The sequence below is a fragment of the Hydra vulgaris genome, chromosome 05 (assembly GCF_038396675.1).
Source record: "Hydra vulgaris chromosome 05, alternate assembly HydraT2T_AEP".
NCBI lineage: Eukaryota > Metazoa > Cnidaria > Hydrozoa > Anthoathecata > Hydridae > Hydra > Hydra vulgaris.
Window position 1 is genome coordinate 42,191,873 of NC_088924.1, and position 19,894 is coordinate 42,211,766.

General features: G+C 27.2%; 1 protein-coding gene across 2 annotated transcripts in view; it reads left to right on the plus strand.

The window, feature by feature from the left end:
• LOC105844463 (uncharacterized) overlaps positions 1 to 19,894 on the plus strand; it is a 70,709-nt gene that overhangs the window by 24,340 nt on the left and 26,475 nt on the right. For both annotated transcript variants that reach the window (XM_065798247.1, XM_065798246.1), the window contains exons 5-6: positions 6,309 to 8,102; positions 15,951 to 16,184. In XM_065798247.1, the coding sequence (XP_065654319.1) occupies positions 6,309 to 8,102; positions 15,951 to 16,184 (2,028 nt within the window). The remainder of the gene's footprint in view (positions 1 to 6,308; positions 8,103 to 15,950; positions 16,185 to 19,894) is intronic.

Sequence of the window (19,894 nt, forward strand, 5' to 3'; positions counted from 1 at the left end):
AAACCTTTTATCATATTAGCTCCACTGTCATGCACAAGAAAATGGATCCTACTATGTGAAATGTTCCATCTTTCTGCAATAATCTTGAGTTCTTTTGCGATATTGGTACCATTATGTGAAACAGAATATGGCTTAATTGCTAACATGTTCAAGAATAAAATCTGTAGATATCCAATGCGCAGTAAATCTTAAGAAACTTTGGTTGTTGTTCTGACATGTTCACATATTATGTTCGCGCATACTAATGTTGTTTGTGAAATACTAACTTTCGATCTTAGTGTAAATTCAATAAAATATATCAGGGATAATTTTTTCAGTAATGAAGGTGCTACAAGGTATTTTGTATTGTGACTGCTTTTTCCATAAGTTTTTTGAAGCCAACTTGTTCAACAAGTGATAATGGTTTGTTGTCTAAAGCAATTATTCCTCTAATTAAGTAATGATATTTTATTGATTTCAGGTCATTAATATTCCAACACAATTTCCTTTCAGCTGTCTCTTTCAGAGTTAACAGAGTTAGATTTTTTAACATAACTGTTACTGCTGATATCTTAGAGTCAGTATAAGTGAGAGAACCCTCATTTTTGCTCTCTCTTGCCAGTGGAGCTCTAGTTAACTTAGTGTACTGCTCAGAATGCTTGTTTCAAAGCTGAAAACAAAAAAGAGTACCCAGAGTAACTAAAGTACTGTCCAAAAGAACTAGGAATAAAAAAATTACCAGCGTAAAAAATTTATTGTATTAAAACATGTTTAATTAGTTATAATATGTAATTGATTAAAGTAGTTTTTCAGATTTCAGTAGTTTTTAAAGGATAATTAATTGTTGATATATTTATACTATTTTTAATGACAATATTTGAGGTCTGTAGTTTAAAATAAATTATCGAGTTTGTAAATAAATGAATTGAATTTAGTAAATTCAATTTATTTATTTACAAATTCTAATGACAATTTATAATATAAATATATTAACAACTAATTTAAACCACAAACAACGCAATTGCCACTAAATGCTCTAAAGCTTCACTATAGAATTACACTTATTGTGTATATATCTTGCACAACGGGTTGTAAGAAATACAATCTATAAGGAGTTATAGGTTGTATTACAAAGTTTTATGTAACAAATAGTCAACAAATAACTTGCCCGAACACGCACATAAAACAAATAAGCGTAATTACCCATAGATTACGGTATTCACTGTGCTATTGCAGGTTGGAAAATGTGAAATTTTTTAAGTGTTACTGAATATTCGGCTATTTGGAAGAGAGTCAAGCTGAATATTTAGTATTCGGCAAAACCACTATTCGTGGCATCTCTAATTTATATAGATATATTCTGAAAATAATTTTTCACAGATATCATTTAAAAATTAGTTAAAAATAATCATCTCAAGTAAATACTTTAAAAAATAAATTATATATACTTGATTAATAATAGTAATAATAATAATAACAGCAATAATAATAATAATAATAATAATAGTAATATAATAAAAATATAATTAACAATAGTAACAACTATTATAGTAACAAATAATAACTAGTAGTAAATAGTAACAAATTCTCTCTCTCATTCATAAGATCTTATTACCTCTTTAATTCTCTCTAAATTATTTAATAAGTGCTCGACTGTGTCTTGTTTTCCTGCCTGCTGGGAAATGGCATCTGTGGTTTCTCAAAGTTTGGCATGCTGGTCTTCTCTATAAGCCTGTTTCATATGGTGTATCTGGAAATGTTTTTGAGATTATGAAATTGTTTCTTTCTGACTGCTTTATCAAATTTCCAGTAACTTCTCAACCTTTAAGTTCTATTCTTAGTCCTGTTGTTCTTATATACATTAATGATCTTCCTGACAACCTGACTTCAAAAGTGGCTCTTTTTGCTGATGACTCAACTTTATACTCTTGTCTTGACTAAAAGTCTTGAATCTGATCTCACTTCTGTAACGTATTGGGTCTTGCAGTGGCTTGTGAATTTTAACTCCAACAAAACTGAGCTATTTACTGCAAGCAACTACTGCAATACTGTTAACATTCCCATATTAATGAATGGCAACCCTTTCACTGAGTCTTTTTCTTAATGTCTTCTTAGATTATTGTCCACTACTGACCTTTCATGAAAACCATATATACAATCAATTGCTAAGTTAGGATCTGCTAAGGTTGCTTCTCTTTATCGTGCTTGCTATTTGTGTACTTCTGATTTCATTTTCTATCTCTTCAAATCTCTTATTTGTCCCTGTATGGAATACTGTTATCATATTTTGGCTGGTTTTTCTTATGATGCTCTTTCCCTTCCAGACAATGTCCAAAAGTCAAGGTCTCCTCTAGTCAAGGTCTAAAAATACATTGTAAACATAGTTGGATCCTCTCTGTCTGCCTAGCTTGAGCCTTTCTCCCATCATCGTAAAGTTGCATCTCTTCAAATATCTCTATTTTCTACAAATACTATTATGGTTGCTACTCAAAGGAGCTGTTATCTCCATCATCTCAGGTTCCATCTCATCATCATCTCAGGTTCTATCAACTAAAACTCATTCTCCCTTGACTAGTCATTCAGCAAAGTCTCATTCTTTTACTGTATCTGTCCCTGCATGATCTAAAAACTTTTTTTATTTTTCTAGTTTTTTTTTCGCACTTTAACCCTATGGAACACTCTCCCATCTTTATGTTTTCCTTGCTCATACAATCTACAACTTTTCAAGTCCTCCATCAACTGTTTCCTTGCTCTATAACTTTTTTTCCTATTAACTTCTAACCTAATAATGGTTGCTTGTAGCCTTGTTGGGAGTGAAACGGAATAACAATGAATAAAAATACATAGTTAAGTTAACCAAAAAACTATTTTGTTTGCCATTCACTGTTAATACACTTTTTGTTGTTTTGAAGATGCCATTTCAGCTGAATTCGTAAATTTTAAATAATAATTACAAATAAATTTTCAAAGTTAAAAGATTTTCGTAAGACTAAAACTAACTAGAGAATTGTTAATATTTTATAAAAAATATGTAAGTTTTACATTTCTTTGTAAATTAATCTCTATTGGTTATATTATTAATAAAAATTTATTTTTAGTAATAATATAACCAATAAAGATTAAGCCCAGATAAATTGTTGCTGAGGGCCAGATGTGGCCTGCCCTTTTTAAGTTTTTCTGAAATTGAAGTTATTATAATTACTAGTTTTTTGATTTTTCTTTCCAAACATTTCTTGAGTTTTATGCTCTTATTAGTTTTCTGCAGATTTACAAGTTAACAAATTTACCGAAAATGTTGGTTTTGTAACATGTGGTTTTTGTATATCACGATTCAATATTACTTATCAAATCAAAAAAAAATTTTTTTAAATATTTCAAAAGATTTTGTAGAAGTTTCTTCTATATATTATCTAATTAATCTTTTTTTTGTTTGTTTGAATATATTTCTTCGCTAAGGAGGAAAGACTATCAGATAGTCTTTTTTTGGTAAGACTGGTGGAGCTTTTCCAGAAATTCTGAAAGCAGAGCAAACTTTGTCAACTGATATCAATCTGTTCTGCTTTTCCTGTTTGTTGTTGTAACAATGGACATATTGCTGCATCATGCTGACGGCTTTCCGTAATGGTACAATAAGGCCATTGGCAAAACTTTCAAAAATTTTAAACAAAGACTGTGTATGCCAGCATTGCGGTGGAAGTGAAAGACAGTCTTTAGTGGATCTTTCTCAGTACCAGCATTTTTTTCTATCTCTTTTCTGTTGTTTTTCTTTTCTTTCTTTTTCTTTGTTTTTGTTTTTTAATTGTTCAGTCTTAGCCATCCTTAGCTAAAACACAGTTACAATCCAAATTTTTACAACTTTCAAAATTTTTATGAAGCAAGCATGTAATCAAACTGATTTTTTGGTAGTTTTAGGCAGTATAGATTATAGGTATGTTAGATGTTGTAGAATATCCATGCCTGTTAGAAGTTGAATATCTAAATGCATATTTGTTTTTGTTTATTATATTTTAATGAGATCATTTAGATCACTCTATATCTTATATATATAATATACATTAAATTGCTCAAGTTTCTTACAAATTAGAAATCACCTGTAACTTCTGGTTTAGCTGCTTTAATAATAAACAATTTCTTTTTTTTATTAGATCTTAACTTAAATTTGCTCTCAAACTCGCACCTTTTGTTTCCTTTATACATATTTATCGCATGTTTAGTATTTATCATTATCATTAATCTAAATAACCAAGAATATATTTGTAAATATTATAAAAGCCTGAAAAATACTTAATATATTATTTAAGTATTTGCTATATTTTATATAGTTTTATTTCACTTGTTAAACGATATATTATATCGTCTAACAAGTGAAATAAAACTATATAAAATATAGCAAATACTTAACACATTATATCTTAATTTGTGTTTCATATTGCTACTTATAAAATTACAAATATTGTAGTTATAAATTAAAAACGTATTCTTTTATTTGGTAATGGTATTAAACATACATAAAATGAGTAATTCTATTCTTATTTTGAATATATACATTTGCAAACTATATTATGAATCTAAATAACAAAGATTTAATTTAATTGTTGAATAGGTTATAAAAACAACGCCGCACCACGTAATTTTTAGCTGTTTTAAAATGTAAGTTATGCTGTTTTTGGAGAAGAAAGAAAAAAACCATACTTTTTTAATCAAAAATACAGATATTTATCTAAACCCTGAAAAAAAAAATTATTATAAATATTTATACTAGCCTTGCCCTCAAGACACTTAAAGTAATCCGTTTTTGGTCATTTTTGGGTCCCTTTTTTTCCAAACATGTGCTTTGAGGGCAAGGAAAAAGTGGTTCAATGGTGCTGAAATTTTTTGTGAGTAAGTTTAAACATATTTGCTTCAAATCTAGATGGTTTGGTTTTTCAAATTCTAAATTTTTTTTTTCTGAACACTTCTAATGTGTATATATATATATATATATATATATAAATATATATATATATATATATATATATATATATATATATATATATATATAATATATATATATATATATATATATATATATATATATATATATATATATATATATATATATATATATATATATATATATATTAAGTTAATTCACTTCCAACATGGCTGCAAGTAACCACTGTTAATTTAGGAGTTACTAGAAAACAAAGAACAAAGTGTTTAGGAGCTAGGAAATAGTTAACAGAAGACTTAAAAAATTAAAGGTTGTATAAGTCAGGAAAACATAAAAATGGGAGAAAATATTAAAGCATTGAATCTTTGGGGAAAAGGAGATAGCTCAAATGGCTCAAACTTGGCAGATCTAACTACATTTACAATGCGTTTTTGCACCTTGTCTAGAAGAAAAGAGCATTATTTCAAAACTCAGACCTTGCTATAGAAAGAAGACTGATGAGACAATAGTTGGAGAGGGCAGGGTGTTCTATTGAGTTTTTAAAAATTGAAACCACAGATGACATATTTCAGCAACAGGAAAACAAGATTCAGTCAAGCATTTATCAAATAGTTTAGAGCAGAGGTGGCCACAATAAGGTCTGCAGCCTGCATCTGGCTCTTAGCAACAGTTTGTCTAGTCCTTCAGTTATATAAATTTTTATTAATAATATATCCAAAAGAGATTAATTTACATTTATATATTTACATTCATACATATATATATATGTATATATAAACAACGCTGACCACGTTTTTTATATATATATATATATATATATTTATATATATATATATATATATATATATATATATATATATATATATATATATATATATATATATATATATATATATACATATATATATATATATATATATATATATATATATATATATATATATATATATATATATATATATATATATATATATATATATACATATAAACACACATATACATATAATTTTTAGAAATTTCAGCAGAAAACAAACTTTGTTACTGTCATTACTGTTATTATAATAATATTAATAATAGTATTATTAATTATAGTATTAATAAAATATAATTTATGTTATTTGCCTATAATGTTTCTAAATTTATATGTTTAATTTGTATTGCACATTTTGCACTTTATATTGCAGTTCCAAGTTAAATTTGTGTTTTTAAAAGTTTTAAATCACAAAAGTGTTTATAAAAAGATGAAAAATAGAAAAATTTTATGTAAGCTTAGAGTTGAACAAGAATCTTACTCTGTAAGCTTAGAATTGAACAAGAATCTTACTCTGTAATTATTTAATTGATTAAAAGATTTACTATAATATATACTTTTAAACTTGTTTGTTTTTTAATTTAGAAAAAGATTATGCCAGTACTCAGTTTTCTTGGATAATTTTAAACCAAAATCAAGAAATACAAGGTATGCCGACTTATACTGAAGCAAAATCCAAGTATGTTTTGCTTCTCTATGCTCAAGATTCATGTGGTCTAGAAACATCTATTAGTATTGTACTTCAATTTAAGCAACCAATCAATTTTCAACAACCAACTTACTTTTATCGTTTTATATTTTCATCTGTGATTAATCCTGATGTGACTAGCAGATTTTTATTTATGGACACACTTGCTAATTTTTTAGGTGATTCTAATCGTAGTAACATTGGTTTTTCGCAGTTCAACCAAAATATGATATTTTATTTTAATTGTTCTATTTCTTATTCACCATGTGATATATACAAACTTGATGCTATATATAATAAATTAGCAACACCTGATTCTTTACCCAGGTCATCTTTAATTAATGCTTTTACTCCAAACTTTATCCTTACTCTTGTTGTAAAGCAATTAGATAAATGCTATGGTCCATTCACACCCATTGTTGTAGATCCTCCACCCAAAATATTTGTCTGGCTATGTGGAGTCTTTACGTATTACATTCCTGAAAAAACATTTTATGATTATGAGCAGGGTTATACAAAAAATTTAAATCTTAATTTACAAAGTAGTTCTTATGCGTCTAGTTTAATTCAGTTCTCTTCATCATCTCAATCTATTTCTATTTTACCAACAGCATCATTTATGGCATTATCTACAAGCTACTATTTTAATCTTGTAGCTACTAACAGGGCTCAACTGAGCAGCTTAGTATCATTGGTTATACAATTACAAGGGCCATATAGCCTGTTTCGGGAATGCCAAATCAAGTTGTTATTAGTTAAAGGTATGTCTCGGCATAGTTCAACATATGAAGCTGCAATATTTATTATAGGAAAACTAGCAGTATATTTTTCTATCAGAATAGATGAGATTGTTGTTGTAGATTTGCAAGATTCTACGGATTCAATTACATTCAGCTGGAGCTTTTGTTCAAAAAATTATCAGTCATATGTCAATGATTCTACAGCCCAGAGTGTTGATTATATTGCATTTCAACAAAAAATTTTGATGAGATTGTTTTATGAGGATCGTGTAACATTTAATGTTGAATTTAAAAATGTGTTTGGAAGTTATTTCACTGTAAGTACTGTAACAACCGATTTCACTAAGCGATGTGCTAACTTTCCTCCGATATCACTAAAAGATGAAATTACAATTATAATCAGCTATGGTGGTTACTATTTTCACACTTACCAAGATAATTATTTTTATGATTTTAAAGATGGTGGAGCTTTCAATCTAAAAATTAGTTTGTCAACACTTAAAGGTTCTCCAGTGCAACTAGACAGCTGGGTTAATGTTGATATTGTCACACGACGCATTATTGCTGTGGTTTATGATAGCATTCGTAGAGATGTTTTGCAGAAATATCAGTTTTATTTAACTGCTATTAATTCTCTAGGGTTAACTTCACAAATATCTGTTGTTATCTTGAAAGATAGTATGATATATAATCAATTAGGACCTTTTTATATAAGGTATTACTTTAGTTATGCTGGTTCTAGTGACTCAGTGTATGTGAATCAGAGTGCTTACATGGTTGATAGCATATTGAGGTACTTTACTTCTATTACATCAAAATCAATGATATTAGTAAATTATTTTTTGAAAGCATATGGATATTTGGAGTATCGAGTCATGGAGTGGACTGTTGCATTTCATACATGCGATTCAATTGTGTTAAAAACAATTAAAGACATGTATACTAATCAAGGTAATTTTCTACTATTATGTATATTGTACATATATATATATATATATATATATATATATATATATATATATATATATATATATATATATATATATATATATATATATATATATATATATATATATATATATATATATATATATATATATATATATATATATACAATATACACCTATATACAATCTGTTAGACACACACATATATAAAAAAACTACTACTAAAACTAAGCTTACTAAAAACCAAACAAAGAAAATATTTGTGAAAATTAAAGAATTGCATGTTAATTAGATTATTAAAAGTTATTAAAAGTATATAAAATGATTCAATTAATTAACTATGACATAATAAATGTGCAAGAGATTTATTCTATAATTTGACATCCAATTAAAAAATGTTTTTATAAAGTACATTTTTCAGAAAATTTTCAGATTTTCAAAAGTTTATCAAAAAATTATGATTGTGTTAAAATTTTTATTTCTATTAATGACTAAATATATATAATATATATATATATATATATATATATATATATATATATATATATATATATATATATATATATATATATATATATATATATATATATATATATATTATTAGTAAAAATTAAAAGTGTTCCTAACCACTCTCCACAAGGCTAACTTTCTTTTACTATATATAAGGAATAACCATGTAAAAAATTGGACCATTTTAAGCAATTTTTGGGGTCAATAGGATTTCAACATTTTGGGCAAGCACCTAATTTTACGACATGTTCGTAGCAGAAATCACATTGTTGAGTGTTTACACATAGTTTTTAGTTTTGTTTTTCTGAACAGCCCTTATGCAACACCATACAAAGTAATTGTTCTAGTTCTTTGTGCAATTTGTAAACAGCAGACATCTTGCCATCAGCAAATAATTTTTAAAAATTGAAATTTTAACAAATATATAGTATTATTGAATTTTTATTCTGACCATAGAAGAAAAGCTGAAAAGGTTAGTAATTTGCATCAGCTGCTTTATGCACATATTACATAATTACAATTAATTAGTTACCATGAATAGTTAATTAATAATCTATTGTTTATTAAATGGATTAGTCTAATATTATCAATTATCAGTCATATATTGAGGCCTTAAAACAATTGTTGTTGTTTTTAAAATAAAATGAACATTGAACATTGGAACATAACATTCATGAACAGTATGACAATATTTACTATTTAGTATTTTTTTATATCAGGCAGGTACTTAAGCACATAGTTGCAGCTGCAACAAGAAGTTCTGCTGAAGTTTGGCTTGTCAGCAAGGTTACCAAACAATTCTCTTCAGCAAGATTGGTGTAAGAGGCGTTACCACCTCACTGTCCTTCACAGTGAGGTGGTAAAAGAGGAGGCAGCAGATGGTGATGCCATCTGCTGCCTCCTCTTTTACCACCTCAAAGAACACCTCACTGTGAAGGACAGTATTAATTGCACAATTAAAAATATCAATATGATTTGGAGCAAAGCAAGAACTCCGACTCAGAGGATTGATTCTGGTGAAAGAAAACTGAAGAAGTTGTATGGTGAATATCAACTGTTAAAGGTGAATAGGACGAATATGAAAGCTGCAGATTTAAAGAGTTAATGTTCAAAGTCGACCTGATGGAACTTTTTGACTTGGCCATAAAGAATGCTTTGGACATCATGACGAACAATGAAGACAGACAATTCCTAACGATGCAGAAAGAAGATTTTCTTGCAATCTTGCAGAGAAAGAGACAAAGAAGAGAGCTCGTATAGAAGATAATGAAAATCGAAGACTAAAAGAGACAGAAAAGTTGCAGCAAATAGAAACATCTGGTCCTGCTTTGGATATCAGTTCTTCTTCTAAGTCTGAAGACGTGGAAGACGTCGACAATGAAGACTTCAGAGTTCCATCATCATCATTTGCTCAAACTCCTTCCTTAAAGCCTAAACAACTGAAAAGCGTGATAGCAACTCCAGAAGTTGCAGGGACTCTAGATTAAATTAAAAAATTTAGATTAAGAAGAGTAAATCTTCCTTATTGTGGAACTATATATGTTGTTGCATAAGTAGCAAAGGCTTTAGGCCATCCTCTTGACACTGTCTAGGAGCACCATCAGAAGGTTACAGATGGATACCCGAAAAAAAGTCGCTGAAGCAGAGAAGAGTTTTTTTTTCAACTAAATTTCCTCTTCTTATCCATTGGGATGGGAAACTGCTTCCGGACATAGCTGGTGCAAAAGAAACCATCGATTAAATTGCTGTGATCGTCACTGGGAATGATATCGAGAAGTTGTTGGCAGTCCCAAAAATTGTAGGAGGAACTGGAGAAGAACAGGCTGCTGCATGCTTAAAAGTACTAGATGACTGGAATCTATGAGAAAAAGTTCAAGGTCTGGTATTTGATACAACTTCCTCCAACACAGGCATCCATTGAGAGGCATGCATTCTTATTGAGGAAACTATTGGCCATGAACTTTTAAACATTGGATGCCATCATCATATCCTGGAAGTTGGAATTGACTGCTAAAGAAAAGCGAGGTCTGAAGGAACTGGCAATCTTCGTTTCTCTCATTTATGGGCATTTCTGGCACGAGGGACCACTGGCTTCACACACTCCCCTGAATGATGTAATGATAATTGGGCTTCTCAAGAAATATTCAAACTGTATCATTGCTGATGCGGCTTACACAGCATTTACTTGACATCTGTGGTTCTTCTCAAAACACCTTGTGGGCTTAGCTTTTTTTCCGAGTCCCTCTAGATATTAAAAGAGCCATAATAGCCAACCTCCAGCTTCCAAAGACTCTGTCAACTCTGAAGAGAATAAGCATGCGTGGCGCAGACTTCAATCATCTTGAAAAGTTTGTGACCCAAAGAACATTTCGTTTCTTCAAAGCACTTAGTATCACTAGAAAGGAGGAGGCCAAGAGTTTCCTGTTGAAAGATCCAGAAGCATGGGAATCAGATGCTTGCTACCAAAATTTGAAAGAACAAGTCAACAAGATGAAGGTTGTCAATGATAGTGCAGAGCGTGGCATTGCTCTTATCCAGAAATATAATGAAACCCTCACCAAATATGAAGACCAAAAACAGTTTCTGCTTTGTTTTATCCAGCGACATCACCAGTTTTACCCATCCTCCTCTAAGGCAGTCATGATCGCGGTAGATGACATTAGATGGGGCATTACTTATACGTCATACTTTTCAAATCAGTTTTACAGAAATTCTCTAATATTATATGATTATATGAAACAAGATAAGCCTTGTGGAGAACAGAATTTCCAAACTTCATTTTTTTGGACCACCCTAATATATATATATATATATATATATATATATATATATATATATATATATATATATATATATATATATATATATATATATATATATATATATATATATATATATATATATATATATATATATATATATATATATATATATATATATATATATATATATATATATATATATATATGTATATATATATATTATATAGTATAATAATACAAATACTCTTGTGCGTTTAAGAGTGGTCAATATTATTAAATAATAGAGCAATATTTATTTATTTATATAAAATGAATAAAAACAACTTTTGATTGAACTCTGAGTTTCATGCCTTTCGGCAATCATCAGCCATTGTGTATTTCATCACTTAAAAACCGTTTAAAAATTACAAATTAAAATTACGGTGGAACGAGTTCTGACGTTACAAAAACAAAACAAAAACAAAAAGACGTCAAAGGCTTTAGTCCCTAGTGTCGAATTAGGATAGTAAAAAAATTTCTTTGAATGCCGGCAATTTGATACTATTTCATATCTTTTATTTAGTAAGTTTTCTCCTTTATATGACAATATATGAAATTTCTCGCGGAGACAAAGATTGCAAACTTTAGATGCTTGATTGTAGGGCTTACATCGTGCTATTATTTTCCATGTAACAACAGGTTTTATATTTTTCGATTTTAGCTTCCATATTTCTTTGGAAAGTTCAGTATCATTTTCATATTTGGGTATATTGAAAGATTTAAGATGGTTGGCATATCTTAATTTAAATGTGGTTTCACTTATACCGAAATAAACTTTATCTTTGAATTGAGGATCTCCAGAACTTACAGTGGTTTGGTATACGACATTGTTAGAAAGGCATTGTAAAATTTTATTGTTATGTGCATTTATTAAAGACTTGACATTAGGCATGCAACTATAGCTAACTTTAATATAGTTTCGATTAAAAATTTTATGAAGCCTGTGTTTAACAATGGTTAAATGTTAATATTTAAATGGTTTTTTAGTGACGAAATACACAATGGCTGATGATTGCCGAAAAGCATGAAACTCAGAGTTCCATCAAAAGTTGTTTTTATTCATTTTATATATATGTATATATATATATATATATATATATATATATATATATATATATATATATATATATATATAAATATATATTTATATATATATATATATATATATATATATATATATATATATATATATATATAAAATTAATAATATTAAAATTTTAACATTAGTGCTGAATTTTTAAATAAAAGTTGTACAATTGAATAAATCATTTTTAAGATATATATATATATATATATATATATATATACATATATATATATATATATATATATATATATATATATATATATATATATATATATATATATATGTATATATATATTTATATATATATATGTATATATATATATATATATTATATATATATATATATATATATATATATATAAATATATATTTATATATATATATATATATATATATATAAAATTAATAATATTAAAATTTTAACATTAGTGCTAAATTTTTAAATAAAAGTTGTACAATTGAATAAATCATTTTTAAGATATATATATATATATATATATATATATATATATATATATATATATATATATATATATATATGTATATATATATATATATATATATATATATATATATATATATATATATATATATATATATATATATATATATATATATATATATATATTAGTTTGGTGCAAAAGAAAGTTCTTTTTTTTTTCATTATTATTTAATATTTTTTCAGTACTATTAAATATAGTTAAAATTAAGAAGTCATTTGTCATCAAAATAATTTCCTTGGCTATCTATGACCTTTTGCCATTTTGTGACCAACTGACGAATTCCATCTCTGTAGAAAGACTGGGTCTTTGCTTCGAAATAGGCATCTAGCTGATTTTGTAAATCTTGATTTTCTTTGAATGGTTTATCCTGTAAAAAATGTTCCATTGAACGGAACAAATGGTAATCTGATGGTGCCATGTCTGGTGAATACGCAGGATTCGGCAAGACTTACCAGCCTAGTTCTAAAATAGTTTCTTTGGTTCTCATAGCAACATGGGGCCGAGCATTGTGCAGCAATATGATTTTACGGTTTCCATGACCCGGTTCGGACCTTTTTTCTAAGATTTTTTCATTCAAATGCCTCAATTGTTGCAAGTAGCGTACAGCGTTAATAGTTTGCTTTGGTTTCAGCAGTTCATAGTATATTATACCTTTCATATCCCACCATACGCTAAGGATTACCTTTTTTCGATGAATATCGGGTTTAGGTGAGGCAGATGCTGATTTACTAGGACTCAACCACTGCTTTTTGTTGAAAGGATTGCCATAATAAACCCACTTTTTATCACCCGTTACAATTTTCCACAAAAAGTCCTTTTTTTTGTACTTAGCCATATGAGAAATACAGGTGCTCAAACATTGCATTTTGTTGTTTTCAGTCAAGTCATGTGGGACCCATTTTCTAACCTTTTAAATCTTTCCCATGTCGTGTAATCGTCTTAAAACAGTCAAATGATCAACTCCAAGTTGTTCTGCTAATTCTCGAGTTGATTGCCGTAAGGATTCTTTTAGCAATTCCTCTAAATTGTCTGTTTCCATTTCTTGTGGCTTTCCTGAAAGTTCTTTGTCCTTAAGATCAAAATCTCCACTGCAAAACTTAGCAAACCACTTCTGGCAAACACGAACATTTCGAGCATCCACACCGTAAACAGAATAAATCGCTTCTGTCGCTTTTGTTGCATTTTTACCCTGCCGAAATTTGCACAACATGCAATGTCTAAAATGTATTTTTTCTATGGACATTTTCTAAAAAAGAATTATATATATACAATGTTACTAAAAAAATTAGAATTTATAACTTAAAATGTGCAAAAAAGATTGCTTTCAACTAATATATATATTTTTTGCATTTGCACTACGCATGTGCATCATATTTGACTTTGAAATTATGCGAATTTACTTTAGCACCAGCCTAATATATATATATATATATATATATATATATATATATATATATATATATATATATATATATATATATATATATATATATATATATATATATATATATATATATGTATATATATATATCTATACATATATATATATACATATATATATATATATATATATATATATATATATATATATATATATATATATATATATATATATATATGTATATATATGTGTATATATATATGTATATATATGTATATATATATATATATATATATATATATATATATATATATATATATATATATATATATATATATATATGTATATATATATATATATATATATATATATATATATATATATATATATATATATATATATATATATATATATATATATAAACTCATACACACAGGGTGTTAGCCAGGAGTATATTTTTTATGAAAGTTTTGCAATATAGGGAATATTTATTTTTATTCTTCTGCAAAACATTTGGAGTTTTTATTAAAATAGTCCTATTACTTTAAAAGAAAAAAAAAGGTCATTGAATTTTGGGAATTTTAAACCCATTGTGAATTCTGTGTTAAATGTATTGTCATTGGGCTGGCTAACACCCTGATATATATGTAAAGTGATATTATATGCTATTTATGTATTAATTTAATTATTACACACGTTTAAGACAACATTTATCAGATTGTTTTAAATATAGGTCTTAGCATATATTAGAGTTATAACCTTTTGGTGTCCCCATTTAATCCTATGAAAAATAGATGAACTTTGAACTAGAATATCATTGATTTATTTACTTTAATTAAAAAGGTGACTTAGCATGACTGTTTATTACACACTGGGTCCCATATATCAGTAAAAAAATTTTCACTAAAAGCATATTAAGCTGGATCCAAAAAAGGACAAGATTTTTACAGAGATTTTAAAATTCATAAATTTTTTTGCTAAAAATGTTCTGAGAAAAAATTTTGCTAATGTCTTATAAAATAACCTTATCAATTTTTGTTAAAAGATATTTTTTTTTTATATAAAATTTGAGTTATTTATTTCTATTTAAAACCATTATTATTTCTAAACTTTTAATAAAATTCACCTCTTTTGAGATTGATACCTTTAAATAAAAGTTTTTTACTGATACAGATGGGACCCAGCTTGTGATCAAGAGTTATGCTAAATAATCTTTTTTGAAAATTAAATAAAAACCATGATTTTTTAGTTACTTTTAAGCCAAAGTTTTTCCCTTTTTCATAGGTTCAACTTGGGAAACCAAAAAGTGATGTAGTGAATTATTGACCAATCTATTTACCAATAGGTGCAGTTATTATACAAACACTATGTAAGGGTTTTGGTTCGGACAAGCATTCTATTTAAAGAAATGTTTTAAGTTTTGAAATTTTTTTTAATTCTTAAAATTTTTTCTTGTCTCCTTTTTTAACTTTGTAATGTTTAATTAAAAAAAGTAAAGTTATCCTAACAAGCTCACATATGTGGGTGTGTATAAAAACATGGCTTTTACATTTATTTTATTTTTTAAAAGGTGCGCTGAACAATTTATTTGTTAGTTCTACAAATGGGAACTCATATTACAAATTTGCTCAGATTAACTTTGCTTCAACTTGTTTTTCACCGCCGCCGCCACCCCGTCCTTTTAATCCAATATCTCCACCAGGTGTTAACTTTTGCAGTGTTTATGTTTTTCGATTACCAGCTGATTTGTTCATTGACAGTGAAGGCTCACAGCACTTGGCATTAAGATTGCTGGATAGTAATTGTAAGTAAATAGATGATAAATGTTTTGATTTTTAAAAGTAAAAAAAAATTTTCTAATGCAATTTTCTCAATAAGTATTAAAATTATAGTTAGATTTAAGTCAAAGAATAAAAAAATAAAAAAGTAAACAAAGAAACTATTTCTATTTATTTAATTGTGTTAAACACTTTGATTTGAAATTGAGTTATTTTACATAGTAACACTGTTTTTGAAGTTTATGTTTTTCGGAAAATGGGCTAGTTAAAATTAGTGTAATTTAATACTATTAAAAGTGTTTTAATTTCAGCTTCCAATTTGGCAACAATTTTTAAGCAAACTGCCCCTAAAATCGACATTTTGGAGGCTCTTTTTTTTTGTTAAAAAAAAACTTTTTTAAAAATAGTTAACATGAGTCTCAATAGATGAGGAATCTAATTCTAATTTCAAAAAAGTTATACTTCCCTAAAAAAACATATGAAGAATTAAACATTTTCCATTTTCTCTAATAAGATCTAAAAAAGCTGTTTTTTGTAATATTATTAGGCCTAAAATATTAACTTTTAGTTAATAAAACAACATAACTGGGTTCAGCATTTGATGGTGACTTTTTTAGATCTCAGGTTGATACACTTTTAAGTTTTTTTTTTTTTTTGTATAACAGGACTTTTAAGTTCATAACACATAAAAAAAGTGATTTTCCGCTAATTTTATTTCATATTTGTTTAGATGTTTAATTTAACAAAAGTTATTTTTTTAATGGTTTTTATTTTAATGATTTTAAATACTATAGCTGAATGATTGCCGGATAGCATGAAACTTACAGTTCCATAAAAAAAATTTTTTTCCATTTAGATATTTAAGAATAAAATAAAATTATGTTTGTTTAAGTAAACTAAGTTTATGTTAAGAGAAAATGAAATAAAATCATTAATTTAATTCATTTTGCATTCATAAATTCACCTATTTTAATAAAATTTATCAAAAATTATGAAGTAATTAATTTAATTGGATATATTTAAAAGTAATATTAAAATATTATTTCTTTTAAATAATATTTCTTTTAAATAATATTTTAAACTCAATGATTTTTAAATATGTTATTTTTCAAGGTATTATTTGTAACGGTGTTTTTATATTGAAACTTTTTTAAAAATGTTTTTATAAAATGCATCAAAAATTAGCTTTCCTCAAAAAACAAAACAAATATAAAAAAATTCTTTCAGATTGATGTTTTAACGTGCAATAATACACCCTACTAATCTAATAACTCAGTTTTAAGATCAACCTGCTCTAATATATCTATAGTTGTAAGAAAAGATTGACTAGGGCACCATCAACATCACTCATCATTGGTCATGTTTTACTACCACAAATTGTTATGCACATATGGTGTATAACTTTTTCTAAAGATAATTTTTTGATCAGCTTTTGTCATATCTTATAACATCTGTCCAACAACATCTGTAAATATAATGAAGTATAATAATATCTGTCCTACAGCATCTGAAATTTCATTGGTGTCTAATAACATCTGTACAAAAAATATATGAATATTACATATGTAGTTACATCTTTTCAGTTATAACAACATCTGTGCAACTACATCTGGATTTTACAGATGTAGTTACATCTTTTCAATTATATTAAGAATAGCTCCATTTCTTCAACTCTATCTGTGGATTCTACAGATGAAGTTAGAACTTTTTTATTATATTAAGAATAACAAAAAAATATATTAAATAAATGCATTATTTTAACCAGATGGTTACATACATAATTTTTTAACCAGATGATTACATATTTTTTTCTAAAAAAAAAAAAAATTAACTAATAATGCATTGTTTTAATCAGATGTAGATAAATTTAAATATAAATTTTTTTTCAGATTTAATTACATCTAGTGGAAATTCTTCCAGATACTATTGGACTTAAAATTCCCCGATGTAGTTACATTTTCCTAAAGATGTTGTTAGGGGTCATTTTTAGATGATATTGTTATTGGAGTAAAAAAAAATACAAATTGATCTTGGACAAAAATGTACAGATAATCTTGGATTACTTAACAGATGTTGTTGGACAAATGTATTCATTTTTTACCAATATAGATATATAAGAAGATAAAATTATCTTTCCATCCATCTTTGTATCTATCATTCATTCTTTTCGCTTCTATTTTCCAGAGCCTAACTTTATTAATTCTTATGTTTCTGCAATGTGTAATTACATTTTGACTACAGTGTATATAACGGAGAATGGATCTTATAGTAAACCAAAATGTGCTACAAACTGAGCTATGAATCCTGATGCACACCTTTACTTTAAAATATTTTGGTTTCATTGCTGTTGTAACATTTTCATACATAGTCACTGTATACTGTATGATTCTTGAATCATACAGTATACAGTGACTATGAAATTCTTGAATCATACAGTAATACAGTAATAATACTGTATAATTCTTGAAAACCTAAACACTAAAGATATACCATTTATAATATTTAACCAACTCTGGATCTTCTTCGCTCAAATCTTTGATTTTTTTTTTTGTCTTTTTTTTTTATGCATTTTTTCCTATTATCTCTTAATGAGGGTACAGCTCTTAAAATAAGTTTAATGGTTCTGAGGCTAGATTTTTGTAAGGTTTCCCGAACTCTGTGGTAGCTCTCAGAGAGACTGATTCTATCGACAGCTGTAAAATATCAAATTATTAATGGTGTCATGTTACGCATGATGGTTTCCCTGTTAATTCTTTTGTTGTCCATTGTTGAAGCCACATAAGAAGCCCTACATTAGGACTTTGGATAAATTAATGGGACTGAGTCAAGTGGATAGCTCATTGTTTGGGATGCAATGCTTTATCTATAAATAAGTCAAGTTCTCTTTAAATGTATATCATGCCCAAAGTTACCCAAAATATTAAACATAAAATCTCCACTACCTAACTTAATATATCTTTCACAAAGACTCATGGTATTTTTGTGGCTTTGAAGTAACCATCAATTGAAAACCAGTTTCTGTTGTTAAAATTGTATCTCAAATAAACTTTTCTACGGCTTGTGGTCCAGAAAATATTCCTGTCATAATCTTAAAAAACTGTTCTTTGGAATTCTCATCAATTCTCTATACAATCTAATAAATGCTTGAGTAAATCTTGTTTTCCTGCCTGCTGGAAAATGGCATCTGTGGTTCAAATTTAAAAACTTTGGAGAACATTCTGACCCTTCCAACTATAGTCCAATCAATCTTCTATCTGTTATTAGCAAGGTCTTTGAGTCTTTGATCAAAAAATTGCATAATTTTAAACCAGTATAAGCACAAACACATTGAATTACACTGCATATAGACAAGCCCTCTAGCATATTATTTATTCAAAAATGTGCAGCATGTTTATGGCATACATTGCCTTTAGTATACATTGCTTTTAAAGAATCTAAGTGGTAAATCACAGCATATGTGGTGTACAAATGCTTTGGTGTACTTTGATAGCTAGATACTGAATCATGCTTAGGCTAGGATCGTCATTGTCCCAGTTTATCCATAGGAGAATGCAATGAAAATTTTAATTTTAACTAGTTTAGCACTTTGCATTTTTATGTAAAAACCAGGACTATGACAACAACCCTAGTTTAGACGCAAATATTTACACATTCAAACATACATTGGTGCTAATGTAAAAAAAGTAATTTTTTAAGGCGTTTTCTTAATGTTACCATTTAAACTAACAGAAATGAT